The sequence below is a fragment of the Tinamus guttatus genome, unplaced genomic scaffold (genome assembly GCF_059628265.1).
Source record: "Tinamus guttatus ecotype Peru unplaced genomic scaffold, ASM5962826v1 Tinamus_guttatus_pri_ptg000463l, whole genome shotgun sequence".
Classification (NCBI taxonomy): domain Eukaryota; kingdom Metazoa; phylum Chordata; class Aves; order Tinamiformes; family Tinamidae; genus Tinamus; species Tinamus guttatus.
This window is the reverse complement of record NW_028288997.1, coordinates 274,246-296,953: the sequence shown is the minus strand read 5'-3', so window position 1 is coordinate 296,953 and position 22,708 is coordinate 274,246. Positions and strand designations below refer to the sequence as shown.

General features: G+C 68.6%; 3 protein-coding genes across 3 annotated transcripts; 1 reads left to right on the top strand and 2 right to left on the bottom strand.

The window, feature by feature from the left end:
• Positions 1 to 1,407: 1,407 nt before the first annotated feature.
• On the bottom strand, positions 1,408 to 6,599 carry SAMD14 (sterile alpha motif domain containing 14). Its single transcript, XM_088532638.1, has 10 exons — positions 6,535 to 6,599; positions 5,174 to 5,225; positions 3,985 to 4,142; positions 3,511 to 3,799; positions 3,279 to 3,366; positions 2,989 to 3,063; positions 2,755 to 2,911; positions 2,287 to 2,400; positions 2,055 to 2,210; positions 1,408 to 1,563 (listed from the first exon to the last, which is right to left on the bottom strand). The coding sequence occupies exons 2-10, from the start codon at positions 5,211 to 5,213 to the stop codon at positions 1,408 to 1,410; spliced, it is 1,233 nt and encodes a 410-aa protein (XP_088388764.1). The 5' UTR covers positions 5,214 to 5,225; positions 6,535 to 6,599.
• Positions 6,600 to 8,858: 2,259 nt separating this feature from the next.
• On the bottom strand, positions 8,859 to 17,576 carry PPP1R9B (protein phosphatase 1 regulatory subunit 9B). The gene is made up of 10 exons (XM_088532633.1): positions 16,278 to 17,576; positions 13,041 to 13,173; positions 12,808 to 12,928; positions 12,501 to 12,605; positions 11,957 to 12,092; positions 11,610 to 11,762; positions 11,481 to 11,534; positions 11,073 to 11,302; positions 10,315 to 10,411; positions 8,859 to 8,976 (listed from the first exon to the last, which is right to left on the bottom strand). Exons 1-10 carry the CDS (start codon positions 17,574 to 17,576, stop codon positions 8,923 to 8,925), a joined length of 2,382 nt encoding a protein of 793 aa, XP_088388759.1. The 3' UTR covers positions 8,859 to 8,922.
• A 1,977-nt stretch (positions 17,577 to 19,553) lies between these two features.
• SGCA (sarcoglycan alpha) lies at positions 19,554 to 22,355 on the top strand. The gene is made up of 9 exons (XM_088532668.1): positions 19,554 to 19,593; positions 19,892 to 20,020; positions 20,383 to 20,537; positions 20,634 to 20,706; positions 20,779 to 20,977; positions 21,127 to 21,289; positions 21,375 to 21,580; positions 21,802 to 21,828; positions 22,172 to 22,355. The coding sequence occupies exons 1-9, from the start codon at positions 19,554 to 19,556 to the stop codon at positions 22,353 to 22,355; spliced, it is 1,176 nt and encodes a 391-aa protein (XP_088388794.1).
• Positions 22,356 to 22,708: the final 353 nt, after the last annotated feature.

Below are 22,708 nucleotides of genomic sequence, written 5' to 3'. Positions count from 1 at the left end.
GCGCCAGGGGGCTGGGGGGACGCGGTGCCGGCCCCCCGTGTCCCCTCCACATCGTGGGTGTGTGTTTGACACGAGCGTCTTTTTAGTAGCCCGGTTTTGGCTGCCCCCGGGGCAAGCTGGAGCCGGGGAGGCTTTTTTAGTGCTCACCGGGAAGTGTGTGAAACACGGGGGGGCTCTGGAGGGGGGAGCGTGGCTGGGGGGTCCCTCACCCCCCGGGGTTGGTGGCACTTTGGTACATGGCAGAGGTGCCCTATGGGTGCACCTTGTCCCCCCGGGGAGCTGCGTGAAGGGGGAACACCCCCTGTCCCCCCCTGTACCCCGCATTGGGGGGTATGTCCTAGGGGCACCGAGGGGGTGGCCCTTTCCAGCGTCGCCAATGGCACCTCCCTGCCCCTCCGGCCTCCCTGGGGAGAGGGGACACGACCCCCCAGCCCCCCCCAGCTCCCTGCTTGTCCCCATATTGCACTATGAGCTGCACTTACCTGGGCAGGGGGACACGGTGGGTTCCCTGCAGCATGTTGGGACCCCCTCGGGCATCGCTCCCCCCCGCCCCTCTCCTCCGTCCCCCTCCCCGTGCTGTCACTAAAGTGGATGTTGACTGAGCTCCTCTTGTGGCTTTTTGGGGCCCCAGGACCCCCCCACCCTCTCTATGCACCGGTTGGGCCGTCCTGGCTCCCGGATGGGGACACGGCTCTTGGGGGAATGGTCCCATCCCAGGGCACTGGGGTCCCCGCGCCATGACCCCCGCGTGTGTCACTGCTCCGTGCCTCGCTTCACCTGTGCCAGGGTCACCCAGGCTTGGTGCGACAGAGCACCAGCCTGGGCACCGTCACAGGGTGGCACATGGGGACACTGGTGGCAAAGGCTCCCTGCCTGGGGAGGGAGAGCCAGGCAGCGGCCACATGTTGGACCCTGTCCCCCCACTCCCAGTGTCCCCTCATCTCCCCATCCGGCGCATGTTGTGACACGGGTCTGCACTGTCCCTCGTTACCCTTTTATTTCCTGGGTGCCACCCACGCCACCGCGGCCGGGTCGGTTTTAGGTGGGGAATTGGGGATGGGGGGGATCAGCATTGGCTTTGCTGCGTCCCGGGGGGGGGGCCAGGCCACGCGCTGCTCTTGGCCGGTGCCGGGATGGGGGTGTCTGGGACCCCTGGGCCTTTTGGGGCGCGGGGTGGGGACGGGGTGGGGGCTGCTGTGCCATCTGCATCCGGAAAAGGGGCCCAGGCCCCGGTCTGTGCCCGTGGGGTGGGGGGTGCAGGCAGGGAGGGGGGGGACACGTCGCTCTGTGCTCGTCTGGGCCTGGTGGCACCGCGGTCCCTTGGCTGCGCTTGGCGGGTGCCGGTGCCGGGGGCCCCCCGGGCATCCCGGGGGCTGCAGGAGGTGCTGGGGCGCTGCTGGCCCTCCCCTAGCTCCTCCGCTGCTCCTGGTCCTTCTTCTTCTGCTTCTCCCGCTGCTTCTCGGCCTTCTCCTGGGCCTTGCGCTCCTTCTCGGCGGCCAGGCTGAGCTCCTTGAGCTTCCTCTTGAGCAGCGCGCGGTCCTGCGAGCTGCCCACCCCCAGCGCCTGCCGCACGCGGGAGCGCTCGCCGTGGGGACAAGAGGCGGCCCCTGCCCTGGCCTGGGGGGGCCGGGACCCCTCCTGCGCCTCCCTCACCCTTCGAGGTACCTGGAACCCCCCTGCACCCCTTCACATGGATCATCTTGTTGAGGTGCCTGAACCCCTCCGCCTTCAGCCCTTTGGAACCACCGCCATGTGCCTGCTACCCCCTGGGACGGAGTGTTGGGATACCTGATACCACCCTCCTCCTCCCTGGAACATCCTGCAGGATTGCCTTGATTTGCCTGTGGGAGCGTAACCAGGCACCTAGAACCCCTCCTGCCCATTGGGGCATCTAGAACCATTGGGGCTCTTGCCCAGTGCCTGACTCGTTGGGGCATCTAGAACCTCTTGCCCTGCACCCAACCCCTTGGGGTACCTAGAACCTCTTGCCTGGTGCCCAATCTGTACCTAGAACCCACCGCCCCCCAGCAGAGGTGAGGGAACCTGCCCTGTACCTTGAGCTTGGTGCCATCGAGGTGCAGGAGCCGGGGGCCATCGACCCCGTGGGCTGAGAACTCCTCCACGTACTGCTCCAGGTTGAGGCTCTCCAGCCACTGGCCGACCTGCTGGCACGTCCAGCCCGCGGCGGCGCCGGGGGGCTCATCCAGGAACTGAGCGTGGGGGGCAGGATCAGCCGGGGGAGGCAGCCGAGCAGGGATGATCTGGGCCCGTGGCCCCGGGGCTCACCTCGTCCGAGGACTGGGACAAGGTGTGATAGGGGTAGGAGCACTTGGTGGCCGCGGCGCCGGGCAGCCGCGGGCTGGAGCTGGGCGGCGTCGAGTCGTCGCTCAGCGTCGATTCCTGGGGGGCAGAGGGCAGTGCTGGCCCCCTTGCACCGTGGGGTCCTGCCCGTCCTGGAGCACCCTGCCCATAGGGAGCTCCCTGGGAGGTACCTGCCCCTATAGCTGTAGGGGTCTGATACTCCCCCCTATAGCTATCTACACTTATAGGACTCTGCTGCCCCCCTTTAGAGCTCTCCTGACCCTATAGAACTCTGGCTCCCTCTCTTATAGGTACCTAACCCTGCTCCATCCCTAGACTTAGTTCCATAGGTGCTCCTAATCCCATAGACCTCCTGACCCCACAGAGCTCCCGCACCCTCCCCTATAGGCACCCGGCCCTATAGGGCTCAGTGCCCCCATGCCCGGCACTGACCTGGGAGGCAGATTTGGCGGGGCTGAGCCCCTCGTGCCGGGGGGAGCCGGCGGGCGAAGCGGTGCCCGGCGACGCAGAGCCCTTGGCGCCATCCGAGAACCATGAGAAGGGCAGGAAGGGCGACCCCGCGGCACGGCCGGAGCCCTCGGCCACATCCCTGGGGACAGGGCCACGTGGGGTCACGCGGGGCCACCTTGACCCCCCCCTGCTTTGGGTCTTTGTGGCCCCCCTCACCTGCTGCCCATGGACAGGCGGTTGCTCCCCTTCTCCTTCTTGCTCTTGCTGGAGGACGCCCGGCGCAGGGTCACCCTGCGGGACAGGGAGTCACTCCGGAGTGCAGGGTCTGGACCCTGGGGCCGTGACCCCTCACGGGCCACCGGGCTGGCACATCTCCGTCCATCCATCATCCTTCCATCCTCCCGTCTGTTCCTACCATCCCTCCATGCATCTCCCCATCCCTCTCTCCCTTCCTTCTGCTCCTCTCTCCAGCCCCTGGATGCTCCCTCTGCAGGGCCGAGACTCACCCCAGATCCAGGAATTTCCTCCGTGTTTTCTTGTCCAGCCCCACGGTGGGGCTGGCCGGCTCCGGGGGGCTCATGTCTCGGCTGTCATCTGCAGGAGAGGGGGCATCACCCGCTGCCCCCTACCCACCCACGGGGTAGGGGACCCCTTGGAGGCTTTGCCGAGGTCGGGGACCCCCGTTCCCGTCAGCCGGTGGGGGACAGGGAAGGTCCGGGCGCTGCAGCACCCGCTCACCTTCGCTGTGCCGCTGGGGCCGGGCGTCGCGGCGGGCGAAGCCGGGCGAGCTGTCGGAGCTGGGGCAGGACTTGGGCGAGGGGGTGCCCGCCAGCCCCTCCTGGGACGAGGCGTTGGTGAGGGGCCGGTAGCGGCCGCGGGGCGGCGAGGGGCCCGCGGGCTCCCCCGGCGCCCGCCGCGCGCCCTCGAAGGAGAACTCGGCGCCGCGGGAGAAGGGCAGCGGGGACGAGGCCGGCGACGAGCGGCCCCCCGGCCCCCCGGCCACGGGGCTGCCGCTGCCCTCGCCTCCCTGGGGGGCACAGGGGAGGTCGGGGGGGTCAAACCCCTGCAACCCCCCCAGGGCCTGCCCGTGTCCACCCGTCCCCCCACCCTGTGCCACCCATTGCCCCCCGGTGTCCCCTCAGCCGTGCTGCACGTGCCCAAGTGGGTGTCTCCCGTGGCCAGCCCGGCGGTGGGGACCCCGGGGGTCCTTACCCTGCGCTCGGGGCCCTCCTCGCCCTCGGTGGAGCTGGCGCTGTCTCGCAGGCGGGAGCGCGACGGCCGCTGCCGCCGGCCCTTGGCTAGCAGGCGGGCACGGGCCTTCTGCAGGCTGCTGTCGAGCCGCTGCGTCTCTGGAACCACAGCGGTAAAATCTGGGGGTGAAAGAGAGACCGGGGCAGAGAGAGAGAGACAGGCGGACAGACGGATGGGGGGGAACGGGCATGGAGGGGCAGGCGGGTGAGGAGGATGGACAAATCGAGGGGTACATGGGGACAGAGGGACAAGGGGAGCGGAGGGAGGGATGCACAGACAGGGAGGAGGAGGTGGATGGGAGAGCGGGAGGTGGATGGGCAGACGGAGGGGAGGATAGTGGAGATGGGAGGGATGGATGGACAGACGGACACAGAGGGAAGGCCCAGTGGAGAGGAGAGACAGGCAGAGGGACATGGAGACAGGGTGAGAGCATCAGGGCACGGACAGGGGGTCCCAGCGGGGAGAGGATAGGGGAGAATTGGGGAGAAGGGAGGGTCCCGGTGGAAGCGGACAGGGGACAGAGGAACAGAGAGAAGCAGTGAAAGAGATGCCTGGCACCCGGTGCCCGCGGCACAGGCCGCCCTGGCCACGAGCAGGGCAGGGAGAGGAGCCGCGGGGACCACGGGGCTCGTTCACATTGGCGGCCCTGGGGACAGCGTGTCCCTGTCACTTGCGCCTGTCCCCATCACCTGTGCCTGTCCCAGGTCTACCCCCGCCCAGGCTCTCACCGGGGTCACCCCAGTGTGTCCCAGCCCCGCACTAAGGGGTTTGTCCCTGTGTCCTCACAGCACCTGCTGCCCCAATGGACCCTGCAGCCTCCGAGTGCTCCAGCCTTGACCATTCGTGTGGCCCCATTGGGACACAGCATGTCCCTGTGTGTGTCTCCATGTCTGGGTGGCCCTGTGCGTGTCCCTATGCACAGCCGTGTGCCCATGACCATGTGTCCCATAGGTGTCCCCATGCCCTGTCCCCCGCACACCCCTTGTGTCTGAACGTCCTTCCATGTGTCCCACGTCCATGTCCCCATGTCCCCATGCCCCTGCTAGCCTCAGTTTCCATCTCACCTCATCACTAGCAGGTAGGGACACTTGGAGGGACAGGCAGGGCTGAGCCCCCACAAGGAGGGGGGGGTCCCCTTGCAGCAACTCACCAAAAACCTCATCCACGTCCTGCAGCTTGGAGACCGACATGGTGAGACAGGGCTGGGGGGAGAGGGGGCGGTCAGAGGAGAGGGGACATGGGGGGCACGGGGCTGGGGGACAGGGACAAGCAGGGCAGGGGACAGCGTCCGTTTCTATCCCCCATCCCTCAGTATGTGGTCTGGAATGGAGGCATCACCCCTCCCCCTGCCAGGATGCTGGGGGGAGCGGGGGTAATTCCGACCGCTCCCCACCACCCCATGGGGTGGGAGATTTGGGGTCTCCCGAGGTGGGAGAGGGGCTGGGGGACAGGGCAGGTCCCAGATCCTCCTATGCATGTCCCTTATTTGGGGTCCCCCCAGCTTTGGGGCAGAGGACACCTCTAAAGAGGGGGATAAAACTGCCCCCCCAAATAGGAGCCCCCAACTCCCTCTTGAGAGGAAGAGGAAGATGCCCCCCATTCCCTCCCTCAGGAAGAAGGGAGGATTTGGGAGGGGAGGAGCAGCCGGGGGGGGCATCTAATGGGGCCCCCTTTGCAGTGTCTCGTACTGGAGGGGCTGCTAATATTGGGGGGGAGCCTGGAGGGGATGAGAACCAAATTCGCCCCCCAAACACCAGCTGCTCCCCCGAGAGCCCCCCCAAGTCCCCACCGTCCTTCCCCAGTGCAGCTCAACAAGGGGAGGGGGCACCGGAGGGGCTGTGCCGGGGAGGGGGGCTGCTCCCGGGAGGCTGGAATCGGGGAGGGGGTTGGAGAGGGAGCTGCTCTTACCGGCTTGGGGAGAGGGGATGGTGCCCTGGGGGGCTGTACCGGGCAGGGGGGAGCTGTACCGGGAGGGGCTGTACCGGGAGGGGCTGTACCGGGGCGGGGGGGCTGTACCGGGAAGGGGGGGGTGGCTGTACCGGGAGGGGCTGTACCGGGAAGGGGGGAGGGGGGCTGTACCGGGAGGGGCTGTACCGGGGGATGCTCTTCCACAGGGGGGGATGTGCCGGGGATGCTGTATGGGGGGAGACGCGGCACGACAGGAGCGCTGAACCGGGGGATGCTGTACCGGGTCGGGGGGGATGCTTTACCGGAGGGGTGGTGTAATGGGGTGGCGGGGGATGCTGTACCGGAGGGGATGTTGTACCAAGAGACGCTGTACCAGGGCGGGGATGCTTTACCGGAGGGATGTTGTAATGGGATCGGGGGGGGGATGCTGTACCGGGAGATGCTGTAGCGGGTGGGGATGCCGTACTGGAGGGATGCTGTAACGGGGCGGGGTGGGGGGGTGCTGCACCGGGGGGGATGCTGCGCCGGGAGATGCCGCACCCGGAGATGCTCTAGCGGGTGCGGGCCTATCCCGGGGTTACGCCCTGCCCTCCCCCCACTCACCCGCGCTCCTCGGGCATCCTGGGCGCCTCCCGCAGCCGGGCCGAGCCGGACCGGACCGGACCGGGCCGAGCACCGAGCACCGGGCAGCGGGGCCGGGCCGAGCCGAGGCGCCTCAGAGCCGGGCCGCCCCGCCGGGCCGGGGGCCGCGGGCGGGGGGGCCACAGGAACCCGGAAGCGGCCGGGGCCGGGGGTGGGCCGGGATCAGCCGCCGCGCCCGCCCCGCCCCCGCGGAACGAGCACCGGGCACCGGGCGGCACCGGGCGGCACCGGGCGGGACCGGGCGGGACCCGGCCCGGCCCGCGTGGTGCTGAACGGACAGCGCCCGCCCGGCCCGCGCCGCGCGCCCGCCCGAGCCCCGCGCCCTGGACCCCCCCGTGCTCCCCGCATCCTCCCAGGCCTCCCAACGCCTCCTCTTCTCCCGCTATCCCGGTCCTCCCGGTGTCCCCCATCCTCCCAGGGCCTCCCCATTGCCCCTGTCCTCCCACTGCCCCCACCTCCTCCCATTGCCCCCATCTCCCAGCACCCCAGTCCTTCAAATACCCCAGTCCTCCCAGTATCCCAGTCCTCCGGTGCCGCCCTTTCTGCTATTACCCCATTTGTCACAGTGTCCCAATCCTCCCAGTCTCCCCGATCTTCCCAGTGTCCCCAGTCACCTTTGCCCAGTATGTCCAGTGCCCCCAGTCAGCCCATGCCCAGTCCCTTCCCGATCTCCCAGTGTCTCCCCCCAGCTCGGCCAGTGCTCCCGGTGCTCCCGGTGCTCCCGGTGAGCCCTGTCAGGCAGTCGGGGCGGCGCCGGGAGCGGGGAAGGAGGCCCAGCTGAGACCATGAGGCTGTATTTATCCATATGACGGGATGGGAGGACGTTGCATTACAAAACGAGGACCAATACATACATACGTACATATATATATAGTATATACACCCACAGGTATATGTGTGAGATTAAATAACCCCAGGACCCCCCCGGGGCTCTCGCTCCCACCCCCCCTTAAATACTCCCCAATCCCCAAAGTGGCTCCAATCCAGTCGCATCCCCCCCCCCCGCATCCTCCCCGTGTTCCCCCCTCTGCCCCATCCCGGTCCAACCAGCTCTGGCTCCCAGTTGCCCCCACATCCAGTTACTGTCGGAGACTCAGTACTTAGCGGGGGGGGGGGTCCAAAATAGAAACAAAAATAAAGGGTTTCCCCTGGGATTAGGGGAGAGGGGACGTGTCCCAGGGCGGGGGCCCCGTGACCCGGTGGGTTTGGCCAGTGGTAGTGGGGAGGATGTCCCAGCCCCAGAGAAATACTGTGAATTTTTGGCGGGGGAGGGAGGGGTATTTACAGTTGGTGGCAATGGAGGGGGGGGGGGGCGCTTCGTGGTCACCCACCCTCCTCCTGGCATCACTTGCGCACCAGAGTGGAAAAGGGACCAAATTGGGGACCCTTCCCCATCATAAGAGTCCGAGCGATGGGTCCCTCCTGTCCCCTCTGCCAGGGGAAGGCGAAAGAGCCCTGGGCTAGGGGACACCGGTGGCATCAGCACGGTGGCCTTCCCGTCCGTGCCACGCAGCCAGGGTGATGGGCAGCCCCCGTGTCCCGGGGAGGGGGGTCGTTTGGGGTCCAGCACCCCCCACCGCGGAGGATGGTGAAGGCAGAGCTTGGCGAAAGGCTGTCGTGTCCTTTAACGTCCAACAGTGGTGGCACTTTGGGGGGGGTAAAGGTGGCAGGGGGGAGCAATTTGCCCCCTCCTCAACGTCGAAGCGTCCTGGGCACCACGTACCCGACCCGACGCGGGCACCTCGCTCCGGAACCGGCCCGGTGCCAAGGGCGAGTCCGCCGGGGGGGGGCCTGGCCAGCACCGTGTCCCCAAAGGAAACCAGCCCCCCCGCGCCGATGCTCCAAGTGAGTCCCAAGAGGAGGAGCTGGGGATGGGGGGGGGGGGTTCCAGTGCATCCCCCCCCTTTGCTCCCCAGTATGGCTCACATTTTTTTTGGGGGGGGGGGCATTTCTACCTGCCCCCCTTCCAGCTTCAAACGCGGGTGCCAGTTCCCATGTCCATCTGTGTCCGGAGCAGCATCGGATCGAAGGAGGGTGCGTTTTGGGGAGGGGGAGGCGCGGGGGGGGGCCGTGCCCCCCCATTGGTCCATCATGTCACCACAAGACTCACACTGGACACACACACGAACGCGAGGTGTCCGCCCCCCCGAACACCCCCTGCAAAGACGCCCCCCTGCCTGGACCCCCCCACTGCTGTCTCTGTGTCCCCAAGGGGTGGGGGGCACCAGGTGGCCGTGGTGGGGGTCTCGTCTCCTCCCCTTTGGGGCAATGGGGGAAGGTGGGGATGGGGCTGGGGACGGGGCGGGGGGAGTCCCTGGCCCCCCCAAATCGCTGCGGTTTGAGGGCGGTTTAAGTCGGGTTGGAATTTTTCAGTGTCTGCAGCTTGGCCTCCAGTTCGGAGATCTGAAAAACAGCAAAGGGGAGAGGTCTCAGCGGGGCTGGGGACACAGGGTGGGCTACGGGGGGGCACAGGACGGGGACGGGACGGGACATGGGAACACGGAGGGGGCGGGAGGTGCAGGGCTGCGGGGGACACAGCTGGGGTCACACAGTGGGGGACAGGCTGGCAGGGGACACGAGAGGTGGGGGGGGGGTCACAGAGCAATGTGGGGGGGTCCAGGGTGATGGCGCCTGGCAGGGAGCTCAGGGACACGGCGGGGGGGGGCACAGTGCCAGGATGGGGGCACGGGGGGGGGACAGAGCAGGGTCGGGGGGCAGAGTGGAGCAGGGGCTCGGGGGGGGGGGGTTGCTGCAGTGAGGGGCAATTTTAGGGGTGATTTTAGGAAGGTCTGAGGGGACATTGGGGGCTCTGCTGGGAGGGGGGATTCCCTGTGCCGGGGCTGCCTTCCTGGTGCCCCCCAGCCTGGCAGCCCCCCCGACGCGGCCCCCACAGGATGGGGGGCTGCCCAGGCCCCTTAGATCCAGGATCCATGAGCAGGGGGGGTCTCTGTGGCGCCCACCCCCTCGCTGCACCCAGGAGCCCCCCCAGATCCTCCAGGGCATCCAGATGCCACGTGGAGCTGGATCCAGTGTGACCCGGCAGAGGACTCGCTCCGACTCCGTGCAGCTCCGGCCTGACCCGCTGGGGAGGCTCCAGCACGGGATCCAGTGGGATCCAACATGACCAGCATGGGATCCAGCTCCCGAGATAGGATCGCGTGTGACCCAGTGCCTGGTGCAGCTCTACCAGGAACCGCTGTGGGATCCAGCACAAGCACCCTGGGATCCAGGGCCCAGGAAGATCTCTCTGGATCCATTATGGGATGTAGGACCCTGAAGCAGGATCCACTGGGACCCCAAGCCTAGGCAGATCCACTGCAATCCAGTGTGGGATCCAGTGCCAGGAGGAACATCGGGTGTGAGCCAGCACCCGGGCAAATCCCCTGTGATCCGGCGTGGGATCCAGTGCCTGGAGCACAATCCAGAGTGAGGCAGCGCCCAAGCAGATCCCCTGTGATCCAGTACGGGATCCAGTGCCCGGAGCACAGTCCAGAGCGAGGCAGCGCCCGAGCAGATCCCCTGCGATCCAGCGTGGGATCCAGCGCCCTGAGCAGGAGCGGGCACAAGCAGATCTGCCGCGATCCATCCCGGGATCCCGCATCCCGAAGAGGCTGGGCACGGAGGCAGCGCCCCGAGCGTATCCGGAGCCGGTGCCGGCGGCGGAGGGGCTGCCGTCGTGGCGGGATGCGGCGGCTCCGACGGGGCTCAGGGGCAGCCCGCGTCCCGGCGCCCCGTGCCCACCTTCTCCTGCAGCTTCTCCAGCTCCTCCTTGTGCGCCAGCTCCGACTCCTCCAGCACGCGCCGCTGCGCCGTCTCCTTCTTCAGGAACTCGATCTCCCTGCGGACACCACGTCACGAGTCACCCGCGGCAAGGGGGGGGCCACCAGCCAGGGTGACACCGGGGACAGGGGCCACGTGCAGGGGGACCCCAGGGGTCAGGGATGTAGGGAGGGACCGTGCCCAGGGCAGGATCTGTGCCCAGGGATGAGAGCGGCTGGTGCCCACGGGATGCTCCGTGCCCATGTGGAAGTCCGTGCCCAAGGGATGCTTCACGCCCCAAGGGATTGGTGGTGCCTGGAAAGGGATCCGTGCCCAGGGACAAGTGGTGCCAGGGACAGGGTTTGTGCCCAAGGGATGGTGAGTGCCCAGCTGTTGATCCATGCCCAAGGGATGCTCCATGCCCCAGGGGACACTTGGTGCCTAGGAAAGGATCTGTGCCCAGGGACAAGTGCTGCCTGGGTCAGGGCTGGTGCCCAAGGGATGCTCTGTGCCCAGATGATGGTGAATGCCCATGGGATGCTCCATTCCCAGAGGATGCTCCATGCCCAGGAAAGCATCCATGGTGCCTGGGAAGGGACTGGTGCCCAAGGGATGCTCCATGCCCAGGGAATGCTCCATGCCCAAGGGATGCTCCATGCCCAGGGAATGGTCTGTGCCAGGGGGACGTTCTGCGCCTGGGGGTGGCCCGTGCCCGGGGACGGGTGCTGCGCTGCCCTCACTTTTGCTGGTACTCCTTGATGAGCCTCTTGGCCTTGCTGTACTTGCGCTCCAGGGTCTGGTACTGCGCCTGCGTCTCCTTGAGGTGCTCGTCCACGGCCTGGCACAGGTTCTGCGCCTCCATCCAGTAGCCTTCCAGCTTCTCCATCCGCTCCTTGTTCTCCTCCACGCTCTGCTCCAGCTGGGCCTTCTCGGCCCGCCACCGGGCCTTCTCCTGCTCCAGGCACTGCAGCTGGGGGACAGCGGGCTCAGGGCTTGGCACGGCACGGGCAGAGAGCCGGCACAACCCAGCAGGGGGGAGATTTGGGTGTCCAGGACACTGGGGTGATGGAGGTGCTGGGAATTGGGGGGAATAGGGGGATTTGGCATGGGTGGGGAGGACGGTGGTGCCACCACGGGGCTCCGCTCACCTTCCTCTTGAGCTGCTGGATCTCGGCCTCGGTGACGGCGTGCTTGATCTGGAGCTGGGAGAGGAGAGCGGCGCTTGCACGGTGGCGTGGGGACCGCAGGGGACAGCCACCCACACCAGCCCCGCTCACCTCCTTGAACTTGTGCACCAGCTTCTCGGGGTCCATCTCCACCGGGGAGAGCGTGTCCTCGTTCTCGGCCAGCTCGAAGACCTCGATGGCCATCTCGCTGCTGGGGAACATGGGGCTCATCTCCTCCTCCTCGTCCGTGGCGTATTCGCCCGTCTGCGGTGGGCAGAGAGCCAGGTTGGCACCCGGTGGTCCCGCACCCACCCGAAGCCCAAAGCACAGCCTGCACCCTGCTCTCCATGGGGGAAACTGAGTCATGGGGAGACCGGCAAAAGCCCATGTGTGTCCCCTCGTCTGTCCCCCAAGCCAGGGATGCTGGTGCAGGTGGCGAGGGCCTTCATCGCGCTCACCTCCTCATCCTCCTCCGTGTACTGCGTGTAGCGCTGCTCGATCATCTCCCGCTGCCACCGCTCCTGCTCCAGCGTCTGCTGGATCAGCTGGGCCACCTCGCTCTGCTCGCCCGGCTTCTCGCGCCCGATGAGGAACCTGCGGGGACGCGCGGGCGGCTCAGCCTGGGGACACGCGGGGACAGTGGAGCGGCAGGGGCGCCGGGGTACCCAAGAAGGGCAGGACGGGGAGGGGTGTTGGGGACACAGGTGGTTGGGATTGGTGGATGAGCAGGGGTTAGGGGTGCTGTGGGGCAGGATGGGGGGCAAGGAGAGGGTGTGGGTGTATTTTGGGGGTGGGATGCAGGGCAGGGTGCATAGCATGGCCAGGCAGAGGGAATCTATGGGGCAGGCAATGGGGCAGGGGTGTTCAGGACGCTCAGCCCTAGCTGGGACCTCTCCTGCCCTCTGAGCATCCCTGGCTGGGGTAGGTCCATGACAGAGGTGTCCCTGGGATGGGGATGGCAGGAATTGGGGACAAGGGGCTCTTGTGGCCCCTGGGCCCTACCGGACGCGTCCCTTGGTGTTCCTGAGCACGGAGGCGGCGAAGCTCTGCGTCACCCCCACCAGGCTCGTGCCATCCACCTCCACGATGAGGTCATTCACCTGGATCCTGGGGACAAGGGCACCGTCAGGGGACCCTCCCCATGCCCGGTGCCACCCATCCCCGCACATGGTGACCTGGGGGACAAGGACGTCCCCGCCAAGCTGCTCCCAGCCCCACAGGGCCGCCCGTCATCTCGGCACTGGGAACATCTGGCCGGTCCCTGTTCACACCTGGCTGTCCCCAGGCCCCGGGCCGGTGTCCCCGTTACCTGCCGTCCCGGTGGGCCGCCCCTCCTTCCGTCACCGTCTTGACGAAGATGCCCAGCTTCTCCAGGCCCATGTCGGCGCCGGCGCCCATGCCGATGATGCTGATGCCCAGCCCTTCGGAGTCTGCGGGGACAAGGAGCGCGTGTCCCCATGGGGACACCCACCCACGGGGGGACGCGGGGATAGGGAAGGGATGGAGAGGGGCTGGATAACAGTCCAGCACGGCCTGTCCCACCTTTCTCCAGCTCCACTGGGAAGAGGTCGAGCCGCTCCACCCGCTTCTCCAGCTCGTACTCGGCCGAGGCGGCCATGGGGTCGACATCCTCGTTGCGGCGGTCGTAGTCCTCGTTGGAGTAAGTGCTGAAGACCTGCGGGAGCGGGGACGGAGCCGCTCATCCCACGTGCCCAGGGTTGGGGCTCGTCCCTGTTGTCACCCCTTTGGGCACAGCCCCCCGCCACCGAGCGCTGCCCCGTGCTCCCGTTCCAGCTGGGAGAAGGGAAGGGGTGGATGGAGCAGCTCCAAAGGGGATATTTTTCCCTCTGCTCCGCCAGGCTCTTAGTAACCTCCTGCTTCCCCGCCGGGACGCGCCGTGCTCGGAATCGGCTCCATTATCCGCCTTGGCAGCACCGCTCCTGTGCCAGCAGCGCCCGCGCCAAGGGGCCCTCCCAGAGAGCCCTGCAGGGTACTACGAGACACCAGAGAATCCACAGCGGCACCGTCAGGTGAGGCTTGAGGAAGCGCCGTGGGGTTGGGAATCCCCCTGTGCTCCCGGCATGGGGGGAAGGACGGATCTGCAGGAGGAGCAGAAGGTGGGCCAAGTGTTTGGGAGGGTGGAGGGATAGAAGGATGGATAGAGGGATGAAGGGAGGGATGGAGGAAGGGATGGAGGGATGGACAGATGGAAGAACAGATGAATAGGTGAAGGGATTTGTGAATGGGTGGATGGCTGGGATGCACAAGCATTGGCTGCCCTGGGAATCACACGGAAGCTGCACTGGCTCATTCCCTCTGCCCTGTCACCCTTCCCAATCCCCCTCCCTTCCCTGGGCACCATTCCCTGCTCTCGGCCACCACCACCTCTCTCCCCTCATGTCACCCCAGGGGAAACGTCTCCACGGGCCCAAGGACAGGAGCACCCGTTGCAGAGGGGAAGCAGATGGAGCTGCGGGTCCAGATCCAGCCTCGGGATGAAGCATCGAGCAAAGAGCCCGTCCTAGAGCCTGGGGAGAGCGATCCCAACACTGTCCCCTTGGCAGGGGACACCTAACTGCCGTGGGAGCTCGGGGGGTGCTTATTCCCCTGAGTTTCCAGCTTGCTTGTGCCAAGGGCTTGGAAATGCGGGGGAGCGACCCCAGGGCTGTGACACGGGAGGTCCCCAGCCACCTTGGGTCCCCAGGAGGGAGCGGGGACAGGGCCCGAAGGGGATTTTCGAGGGTGCTGCACGGCCTGCACCGGAGCCAGGGACGCGGCCGGCAAAGGAGGTCAGCGCCAGCGCTCGGATGCGCCGCTAATGCCGTAAATCCCTGGGCCGCCAACCCACGGCACGAGGCAGCCCATGGTGGCCCCCTGAGTCCCCCAGGCCCAGCGCGCTGCGGGGACAGCGGTGCCACCGGGGCTCGGTGACGTCCCCGCGCTCAGCACCAAGCACCACGGCCGCTCTCGCTCCTGCCCCGCATCCGTCCCCACCGCACGGGTGGCAGGAACAGGTCCCCAGGGCAGGAGGGGAGGTGCCCCATCCCCGCGGCCCAGCAAAGGCCGGTGGGTGACAGGGACAGGGACAGTTGCTGAGGGTGGCAGATGTCCCCAGGCTGCCAGCGCGGGGCTGCGGTGCCGCCAGGGGCCAGCGGATTAGGGATAACAGGCCCTGCTAAAGCCTCGCAACAAAGGACATCAGGGATGAGTGTCAAGGGCCATCGCACAAAGCCCAGTGACACCCAGACATAGGCAGCACTCGCAGCAGGGACAGGAGCCACCGGGGTGGCACCTAGGGGTATTGGGGATCAGGGCACCAGGCAGCTCCACAGCCCTCCGGAGACGTGAGGGACAGGCCGGGAAAGGGGGATCCCTGCAAGAACCTGGACCCCCCTCCTGGACCCGTCAGGGCGCCCAGCACCGATTCCCCCTCAGGCATGGGGGGTCTCGGACGCCTGGGCCCCATTCGCACCGTGCAGTGGGACCCTCTCCCCTGCAGCCCCCAGAAGGAGGATGGGGACAGCCACATTAAGGGGGGACACCAGCCACCCCTTCCCGCACCAGCCCCACGCTGGGTGTCCCAGAGGGCCCGTTGATCCCCAGCGCTGGTGACAACCCCCCCCCGGCGCCAACAGGCAGGTCCCCCGCGCACCCCGGCCACTGCCCGGGCCACCGCGGTCCCCGTCCCCGCCAGGCCCAGGTGGGGCCACCCACCCGCCTCTGACTCAGAGCCAGAATATAGGCCGGGGCGCTAAAAATAACCGCGCTCCGGCACAAAGCGATTCCCGCTCCCGCAGCCGCGGGGACGCGAGCGGCAGCGAACGCCCCGAAATAGCAGTGCGGCCCCCGGCTCCCGCGGCGGCCCCGGCCGCGGGGCGGCGGGAGGACCCGGAGCGGCCCCGTGACGGAGCCGCGGGGGGGGGGACACGGGCCGCGCTGGCCCCCCCGCCGCGGCCGCGGCCACTTCCCCTTCCTGCATCTCCTCCTCCTCCGGGGCTGCCCGGCGCGGGGGGGTCTGTCCCCGAGGGACCCCCAAGGAGGGGACACTGGGAATGTCACCCCCCCCGCCCCGGGTTGGGGGTGGCCTGTGGGCACCCGGATGGGAGATATTTAAGGGCATCCCGCCGCCTCTCCGGGCCTTTTCCGGTGGCGCTTCAGCCTCGCTCAGGGTGGGGACCGGAGCGGTGCCATCCCCCAGGCCGGTGCAATGTCACCGCTCGCCCCGTCACCGTCCCCATGGGGTCCCTGCTGGCCCTTCGTTAGCTGCCTCGTTAGCAGTGGCCCAGGCCCGGGCGCTGCTGCAGCCCCCGAGCCGCCCGCGCGCAAAGGTGGCCGCGGGTGCCGAGTGGGCACCATGTCACCCTCACGGGGGACGGGGACAAGCAGGGGATGCCAACGTCCCTCCCACGCTGTGTGCCAGGGGGTCCCCTCCCCGGTGGCCAGGCCGGAGGCCGGGGTGTCCCCAAGGGCCGGGTGCCCCTCTCCCCCCGCCTCGCCATGGTGCCATGCACCAGCACTTGGCACCCTGGGGTGCCCCCACGGGTTATGTTGGGGCATGGGAAGTGGAGCAAATCCAGGCCCTTTCCCGGTCCACGGAAGTGTTCACGGAGCCGCCGGGTTGGCTCCCCAGGGAACGTTGCGCTCGTGATGCCCGTGACCGGCACGTGGCACACGGGGAGGCCCAAAGCCAAGGGGAGGCCAGAGGGGGCAGAGCGAAGCCCCCAACCTCCCTGCAGCGTTTTCCCACCCTCCCGGAGACGCCGCCGCCGCCGGGCTCACCTGGATGGGCGCTGTGCTGAACTGGATCTTTCGGTTGGGGACGGGCTCCTCTTCCTCGGAGAGCCCGGGGATCTCCACGCAGCTGGACTCGGGCTCGTAGAGGCTGTCGGCCTCCTCGTCCTCCTCCAGCCCGCTGCCCCCCGAGTCCTCGCCGAGCCCGCTGTAGGCACTTATGTCCACCAGGTCCGCCTCGGAGAAGTCCTCCTTCTTGGACTCGTCGTAGAGGTCGCCCTCGTCCGCCCGCTCACCCTTGGCAGCCTCCTCGAGGCCCGCGGCCTCCTCGCTGCCTTCGGGCGCCTTCTCGGCGGCCGCGGGTGCCGTCACTTCGGCCCGCGCCACCTCGTCCCCCTTGTCCTGCTCCGACGGGGGCGGCGGCACCAGCGCCGGCTCCTCGGCCCGCTCGCCCGCCTCGGCCTCCGACTCGCCGCTCTCCTCCACCTCCACCGGCTTGATCTTGCAGACCTCCTGCCTGCCGGGCCCGCGGGCACCGTCCTTCTCCCGGCTGCCTTTGCCCGGCGCTTTCTCCTCCTCGCCCGGCCGCGGGCGGGATTGGCGCGCGGGGCCGGCGCCCGCGCGGCTCTCCGCGTCCGGCCCTTGCAAGAAGAGCCGCGAGCGCTTGCTCACCAGCTTGGCGTTGAGCGGGGCCGCTTTGCCCGGCGCCTTGTGCAGGTTGTTGCGCAGATCGGCCTTCTCGAAGACGGCGCTCAGCTGGCTCACGGTGGGCGACACGGCCTCCGTGTCCAGCTTGTCCAAGGACTCGGTGCTGCCGTTGAACTTGACGACGACGTCGAGCTTGCGGTCCTGGAAGCCGGCGCGCTCCTTGCGCAGCAGCAGCTTGTTGGTGCTCTCCTTCTCCTGCAGGCTCCTCTCGAAGATCTTGCGGGTCTCCTGCAGCTTGGAGAAGGGCTTGTCGGGCTTGCAGTCGAAGCGGCTCACGCGCTCGGAGACGCTGGTGCCCAGCTTGAGGGGGGCACCGTGCTCCACGCTGTCACCCAGGCTGCTGGCGCGGGGCAAGGAGAGGCGCACGGGCTTCTCCTTGGCCTTGGCCAAGTCGCAGGCGCCCTCGGCGCCCGGCGCCGTGCCCATCTGCAGGAACATGTTCTTGATCCGGTGCACGTTGGAGCCGTACTTCTTGCTGCGGGCTTTCTTGGCGTCCTCGCCGCCGCCATCCTTGGTGGCCTGCAGCGCCTGGATGCTGGCCTCGTAGGCGCTGCGGTGCGGCGACGCGCTCCGCATCCCGCCGCCCGCCGCCGCCGCCGCCGCGCCGCCCGCGCCGCTCGCCGCCTCCGTCCTCAGCATGGCTTCAACGGGGCGCCGGCCGCATCGCCCGCCTCCCCCGGGCCCCGCCGCCGCCCCGGACGCGCCGCCCGAGCGCGCGATGCTGCAACCGGAGCGCGGCGGGCGCGGGGGGGTCCCGGCGCGGCGGCTGCGGCGGCGGGGGGGGCGGCCGGGCGGGTCAGGCCATGCCCGGCCGGGTGGCGATGGGGACACGGGCACGGCGCGCTGCTCTTCCTCCCCCCCTCCTCCTCCTCCGCCCCGCGCCTCCTTCCTTCCTTCCTCCCTTCTCCTCCTCTTCCCCTTTCTCTGCGGCGCGGAGGATGGAGCCGGAGCGGCCGCCCGCAGCCCGCCCAGCCGCCCGCCCCGCTGCCCGCAGAGCCCTCTGGGTCCTCGCGCTCTTCCTCTTCCTCGCCGCCGCGCTTCGGCCTCGCCGCCGCGCGGCCCCCGCCGCGGGGAGGGGGTCCCCGCTTCCCCCCCGGCAGCGGCGGAACCCCCCCCCCCCGCAGTGTCCCCTCTCGCCCCCGCCGCGGGGTTCCCCTGTCCCCTCCCACAAAGCTGTCAGTGTCCCCCTCCCCGCCCCGGTTTTGTCACATGTCCCCCCAGGCCGGTTCTGCTCCCCACTTCCCTCCAATGTTGTCTCTGTTTCCCACCTCCTTCGGATGTGTCCCCAAAGACACCCTGTCCCTGCGTCCCCCCCACCTCGGTTTTGTCCTTCTATCCTCCTTTTGTCCCCCTCCTCTGTCCCTCTGTCCTCTCAGCTCTCCCCCTGCGTCCTCCAGGTTTCTATCTATGTCCCTGGTCTGTCCCTATGTTCCCCCATCCCATCTCCATATCTTGCCCATGTTCCCCCTGCCCCATCTCCATGTGCCCACCTGGCTCTCTCCCTGCGTCCCCCTGTCCCTGTGTCCCCTTCAGTGCCTGCCAGGTGTCCCCAGAGGGACCACAGTCAGCATTAACCCTTCACCCAGCACACACTGACCCCCATGCTGGGGTGTCCCCTGTCCCCTCTGGGTTAGGTCCCCCCAATACGTTGGGTCCCCTCCTGGGGGGACAGTGCTGCATGTCCTGCCCGGGGGGGGAAACCGAGGCAGGGCCAGGAAGGGGGGAAACTACATGGGTGCATGAGGGGGGGGTCATGTCTGCTGGGGACACCCAGGGGGACCAGCCACAGCTTTGGCATCACATTAGGAGCCCTCCCCTTGCAACCCCCCTGCAAAGAGCCTGGGAAGGGGGGGGACATTTCACCGCTTTTGCCCCTTCCAGCCTTTGCGGGGGGCTGAGCCCCCCCATTCCCAGCAGCGCGGGGGCACCAGGACCCTGCAGCGAACCGCTTCCCATCCCTTTGTGAGTGACGGCGCCGTGACGTCCCCGCGCCGTGACGTCCCCGCGGCCGCCCCCTTCCCCTGCCCCTTCCGCCACCGCGGCCCCCCCGGCCTCTCCAACTCCGTGTCACTCCAAGGGGGCCCCTTCCAGCGCCGCGGGTGCCCTGCCACCAGCGTGGCACTTTGCGCCCGCTCGCACGAGCACACGCGTGTGCATGGCGGTGCACACGCGTGTGCATGGCGGTGCACGCGCTGCCACGCTGCTGGCACAGGGACAGCGGTGGGGGTGTGGATGTGGCAGCGAGGTCACAGCTGGATCAGGTTGGGGAGGTGACGAGGCTGCTGGCCCTGTCCCCAAGTGTCCCATCCCCTTGTCAGCCATGGGGGTTGCATTTGCCCTGCGCTGCTCTGGACATGGGCAGCCCCGGGCACTTGGCTGAGCGTGTTGCGGGACACACAGGGACGATGCCACCCCAACCACATCCTCCTTGGGGCACGAAGGCGGCTCGGTGGCCTCCTGTCTCCCCGGGGCCGGTGGCACCTCAGAGGGCGCTGGCACCCAGGAGGCGGTGACAGTGGCAGCAGGAGGTCCCCGCCGTGTCCCCGTCCTCGCGGTGCCACCGCTGCCTCTGTCAATCAGGCCCTGGCCCCGCTCCCGGCCGGGCTGGCCGTGAACATGGAGGTGCTGGCGCTGCTGTGGCTCTGGGCGCTGGCAGGCAAGTGGCTGGGACAGGGACCCCAAGGGCCACCCCAGGCGGGACGGGGGTCCCGGGGAGCATGACAGGGACTGAGGGTGACATCAGGAGGTGACAGAGGCCGAGGTGTTGGGACCCGGTGGGGATTCCTCCGCCGTCCCGTCTCCTCCTAAATATAGCCCGGCCCTTGTGTCTGGGGAGCGCCCGACGCCAGGGGGATGGGCAGGGGCCTGGAGCGCCGGCCGGTCGGCCTAGGGAGGGAGGTTGAATGGGGAAACTGAGGCAGGGGGAGCCGCTCTAGCCGCCGTGCCCCCCGCAGCCCGGGCCCGCGGCGGCGCCTCCCTGCCCGAGCTCAGGCTCTCGGCCGAGACCGGCGCCGTCTTCGTCCACGAGCTGCAGCGGGAGCCCTTCGAGGAGGCCTTCGGCGCCGCGCGCGAGGATGACAACGGTGAGGTCCAGCGCCGCGTGCATGGGGGCTCTGCTCTGCTGCTCTGCGTGTCCGACCTGCCGGGTGTCTGTCCCTCCGTCCCCTCCGTGCGATCGAGGAGCAGGAGCCACCCGGCCTCGCGGGGGCACCGGGAGTCCCACCCGGATGCGGGCGGCTTTGCAGGACGGGGCTCTGCCAGCTGCAGGGCCTCAATGTGTGTCCCCGTGTCTGTGTCCCCCCTGTCCCTGTGTTCCCGTGTCCTTGTGTCCCCATGTCTGTGTGTCTCTGTATCCCTGTGTCCCCCTTGCCTGTGTGTCCCCACATCTGTGTGTCCCTGCGTCTGTGTGTCCCCCATCCCCGTGTCCCCATGCCCGGCCGCGCAGGCGCCGTCCCCGTGGGCCCCATTACCTTCCAGCCGCACCTGGGGGGCCGTCCGGACCTGCCGCGCTGGCTGCGCTTCGCCCAGCGCCGCCCGTCCGCGCCCGGCTACCTGTACGGGTCGCCCACGGATGCCGACGCGGGCACCCACATCATCGAGGTAGGTGCTGGGGGGTCCTGCATGCCGGGGTGGGGGGTCCTGTGCAGCCTCATGCACTGGAGAAGTTGGGGACCCCTGGGGTCTTTGTCACCGCAGGTGCTGGCGTACAGCAGGGCCACCTACGAGACGGTGGCGCAGAGGGTCGTTGTCACCGTGGTGCCATCCCCAGGTAAGGATAGAAGCGGGTTAGGGGGGGTTCCAGCCTGGCCCCCTTTCCCATGCCAACCTCTCCCCCTGCCAGCCGGGCCACCGCGATACCAGGGCGAGTTCCTGGTGGCCAACAGGGACGTGGAGGAGCTGCTGCCGGCGGCAGCGCGGCGGCTCTTCACCGAGGCCGCGCGCGGCGTCTGGGAGCGCGGTGACCTCGGCATCGTCAACGTCACCTCGGCCCTGCACCGCGGCGGCCGCGTCCCACTGCCCATCGAGGGCCGCAAGGAGGGGTAGGGACCGAGCGCCCGCCGGGATGCTCCAGAGCTGGGTTCTGCACCCGGAGCTGGATGTACCCAGGCGGAGGGGAAAAGCGGCTTTGGGGACGGCACGGTGGCATGCCGGGCACGCCGTGACGGCCACGTGCCCGCTGTGCCCCCAGGGTGTACGTGACCGTGGGGTCCCACGGCGCCTTCTCGCAGTGCCTGGTGGCGGCCGCGTCGCCGCAGAGCCGCCTGCGCTGCCGCCTGGGCCAGCAGCCCGTGGCCAGTTGCTACGACACCTTCGCGCCGCGTTTCGGCATCGCCTGGTGCAACCTCAGCCTGGTGAGAGCCCGGCCGCGGGAAACCCCTTCCCAGCCGTCCCTGCCCCTCCTGGCTCAGCGTTGTCCCCGACCGCCCCGTTTTGCAGCTCGAGGTCCCCGCGGGCTCCGCGGCGCCGGGGCCGTCGCAGGGCTCGGGGGTGCTGGAGGAGGGCGGCGATTTTGCGCCCCCCACCGCAGCGCCCGCCGCCGACCTCCTCGCCAGCTCCCTGCTCACGCTGCTGCTGCCGCTGCTGCTGGCCGCGCTGCTCTGCCTGCTCCTGGGCCACCTCATGTGCTGCCGCCGGGAGGGAGTGTGAGTCGGGCACCAAAACGCCCCCAAAGCCCCCCAAACCTCCCACTTTCTGCTGCAATGTGAAGGGATGGGGGTGTTCCCATGGTTAACCCTGCGCCCTGGGCCTGGCCATAGCCTGGCACTGGCACTACCAATATGACGGAGGCGACATCCGCTCCATCACCTTCTGCTCCGTGCTTTTTTGTTGTTTGTTTTTTCACCCTTTCTGCTTGGTTTTCTAGGCAAAAACGGGACAAGGAAACGCCTGAGTAAGTCTGGTGGGGCCTGTGCTGGTGGTGGATGGGCCGAGCAGCACAGGGGGGACCCAGCCCGCAGGGGACGCTCCGCTGCTCTCTGGCCACCTCCGGTGACAGGGACACCGCGCGCGGTGGCAGCTCCGTCCCCACTCCCACGGCCCCGGCTCTCCCTGGGGCGGGAAGCACCGCTCGTAGGTGCAAAATGCACGAATCCTCCCCAGTCCAGCACGTGCTGTCACCCGGGGCACCGCGTTGCCACCCGGGCCAGCACCCAGGGGCGCGGGTGAAGCCGGGGCCGGTGCCGGGTGCCGGTTTCGGGGCCGGGGGTGCCCGCTCACGGCCCCGCCGCCCGCAGCATCCAGCTGGTGCATCACAGCAGCGTGCGCGGCGACGCCGAGGAGCTGCGGCGCATGGCGGGCGCCCGCGCCGACGTCCCGCGGCCCCTGTCCACCCTGCCCATGTTCAACGTGCGCACGGGCCAGCGCGTCCCCCCGGCGCGGGGGCCACCCGACGCCGCCCGCCGCCCGCTCCTGCCGTGAGTCCCGCGATTCGGAACGGCGCTGGGGGGTGGCGAGCACCCATGGGTGCTGCATGGGTGGAGCAAGACACCTGGGCCCTGCTCCCATCCTCTCCAGCTGGAGATAATGAAACCCTTAGGGTGGGCGCCCAGGGCTCTTTTTGGGATGGAGACTGAGTTGCTTTCTCCTGTCTCTCCAGGTGAAGGGCTCTCTGGGTGCTCCTGTCTCTCCTGCAGATCTGAGCGTGGCGCTGGTGGCCTGGCAATGTCCCCGTGGTGGCGGTGGCGGTTGGTAAAGCTGCTCCTTAGCAAGGAAACGTGTGGTCTCCCTTCTTCCCCCAGCCACAGGGCGCCGTGTGCGGAGCTGGGAGCTGC

What these genes read in the sequence shown, in the direction of transcription:
- SAMD14 (XM_088532638.1), bottom strand. Translation starts at nt 5,213, where the DNA reads ATGTCGGTCTCCAAGCTGCAGGACGTGGATGAGGTTTTTG. An exon ending in GCCCCAGCGGCACAGCGAAG is followed by an intron (nt 3,367 to 3,510) that starts GTGAGCGGGTGC and finishes CCTCTCCTGCAG; the next exon opens with ATGACAGCCGAGACATGAGC. An exon ending in CCGCCAAATCTGCCTCCCAG is followed by an intron (nt 2,401 to 2,754) that starts GTCAGTGCCGGG and finishes TCTGCCCCCCAG; the next exon opens with GAATCGACGCTGAGCGACGA.
- PPP1R9B (XM_088532633.1), bottom strand. Translation starts at nt 17,576, where the DNA reads ATGCTGAGGACGGAGGCGGCGAGCGGCGCGGGCGGCGCGGCGGCGGCG. An exon ending in TGGTGCACAAGTTCAAGGAG is followed by an intron (nt 11,535 to 11,609) that starts GTGAGCGGGGCT and finishes CTCCTCTCCCAG; the next exon opens with CTCCAGATCAAGCACGCCGT. An exon ending in ATCAAGGAGTACCAGCAAAA is followed by an intron (nt 10,412 to 11,072) that starts GTGAGGGCAGCG and finishes TGGTGTCCGCAG; the next exon opens with GGAGATCGAGTTCCTGAAGA.
- SGCA (XM_088532668.1), top strand. Translation starts at nt 19,554, where the DNA reads ATGGAGGTGCTGGCGCTGCTGTGGCTCTGGGCGCTGGCAG. An exon ending in GTGGCTCTGGGCGCTGGCAG is followed by an intron (nt 19,594 to 19,891) that starts GCAAGTGGCTGG and finishes TGCCCCCCGCAG; the next exon opens with CCCGGGCCCGCGGCGGCGCC. An exon ending in CGGGCACCCACATCATCGAG is followed by an intron (nt 20,538 to 20,633) that starts GTAGGTGCTGGG and finishes TTGTCACCGCAG; the next exon opens with GTGCTGGCGTACAGCAGGGC.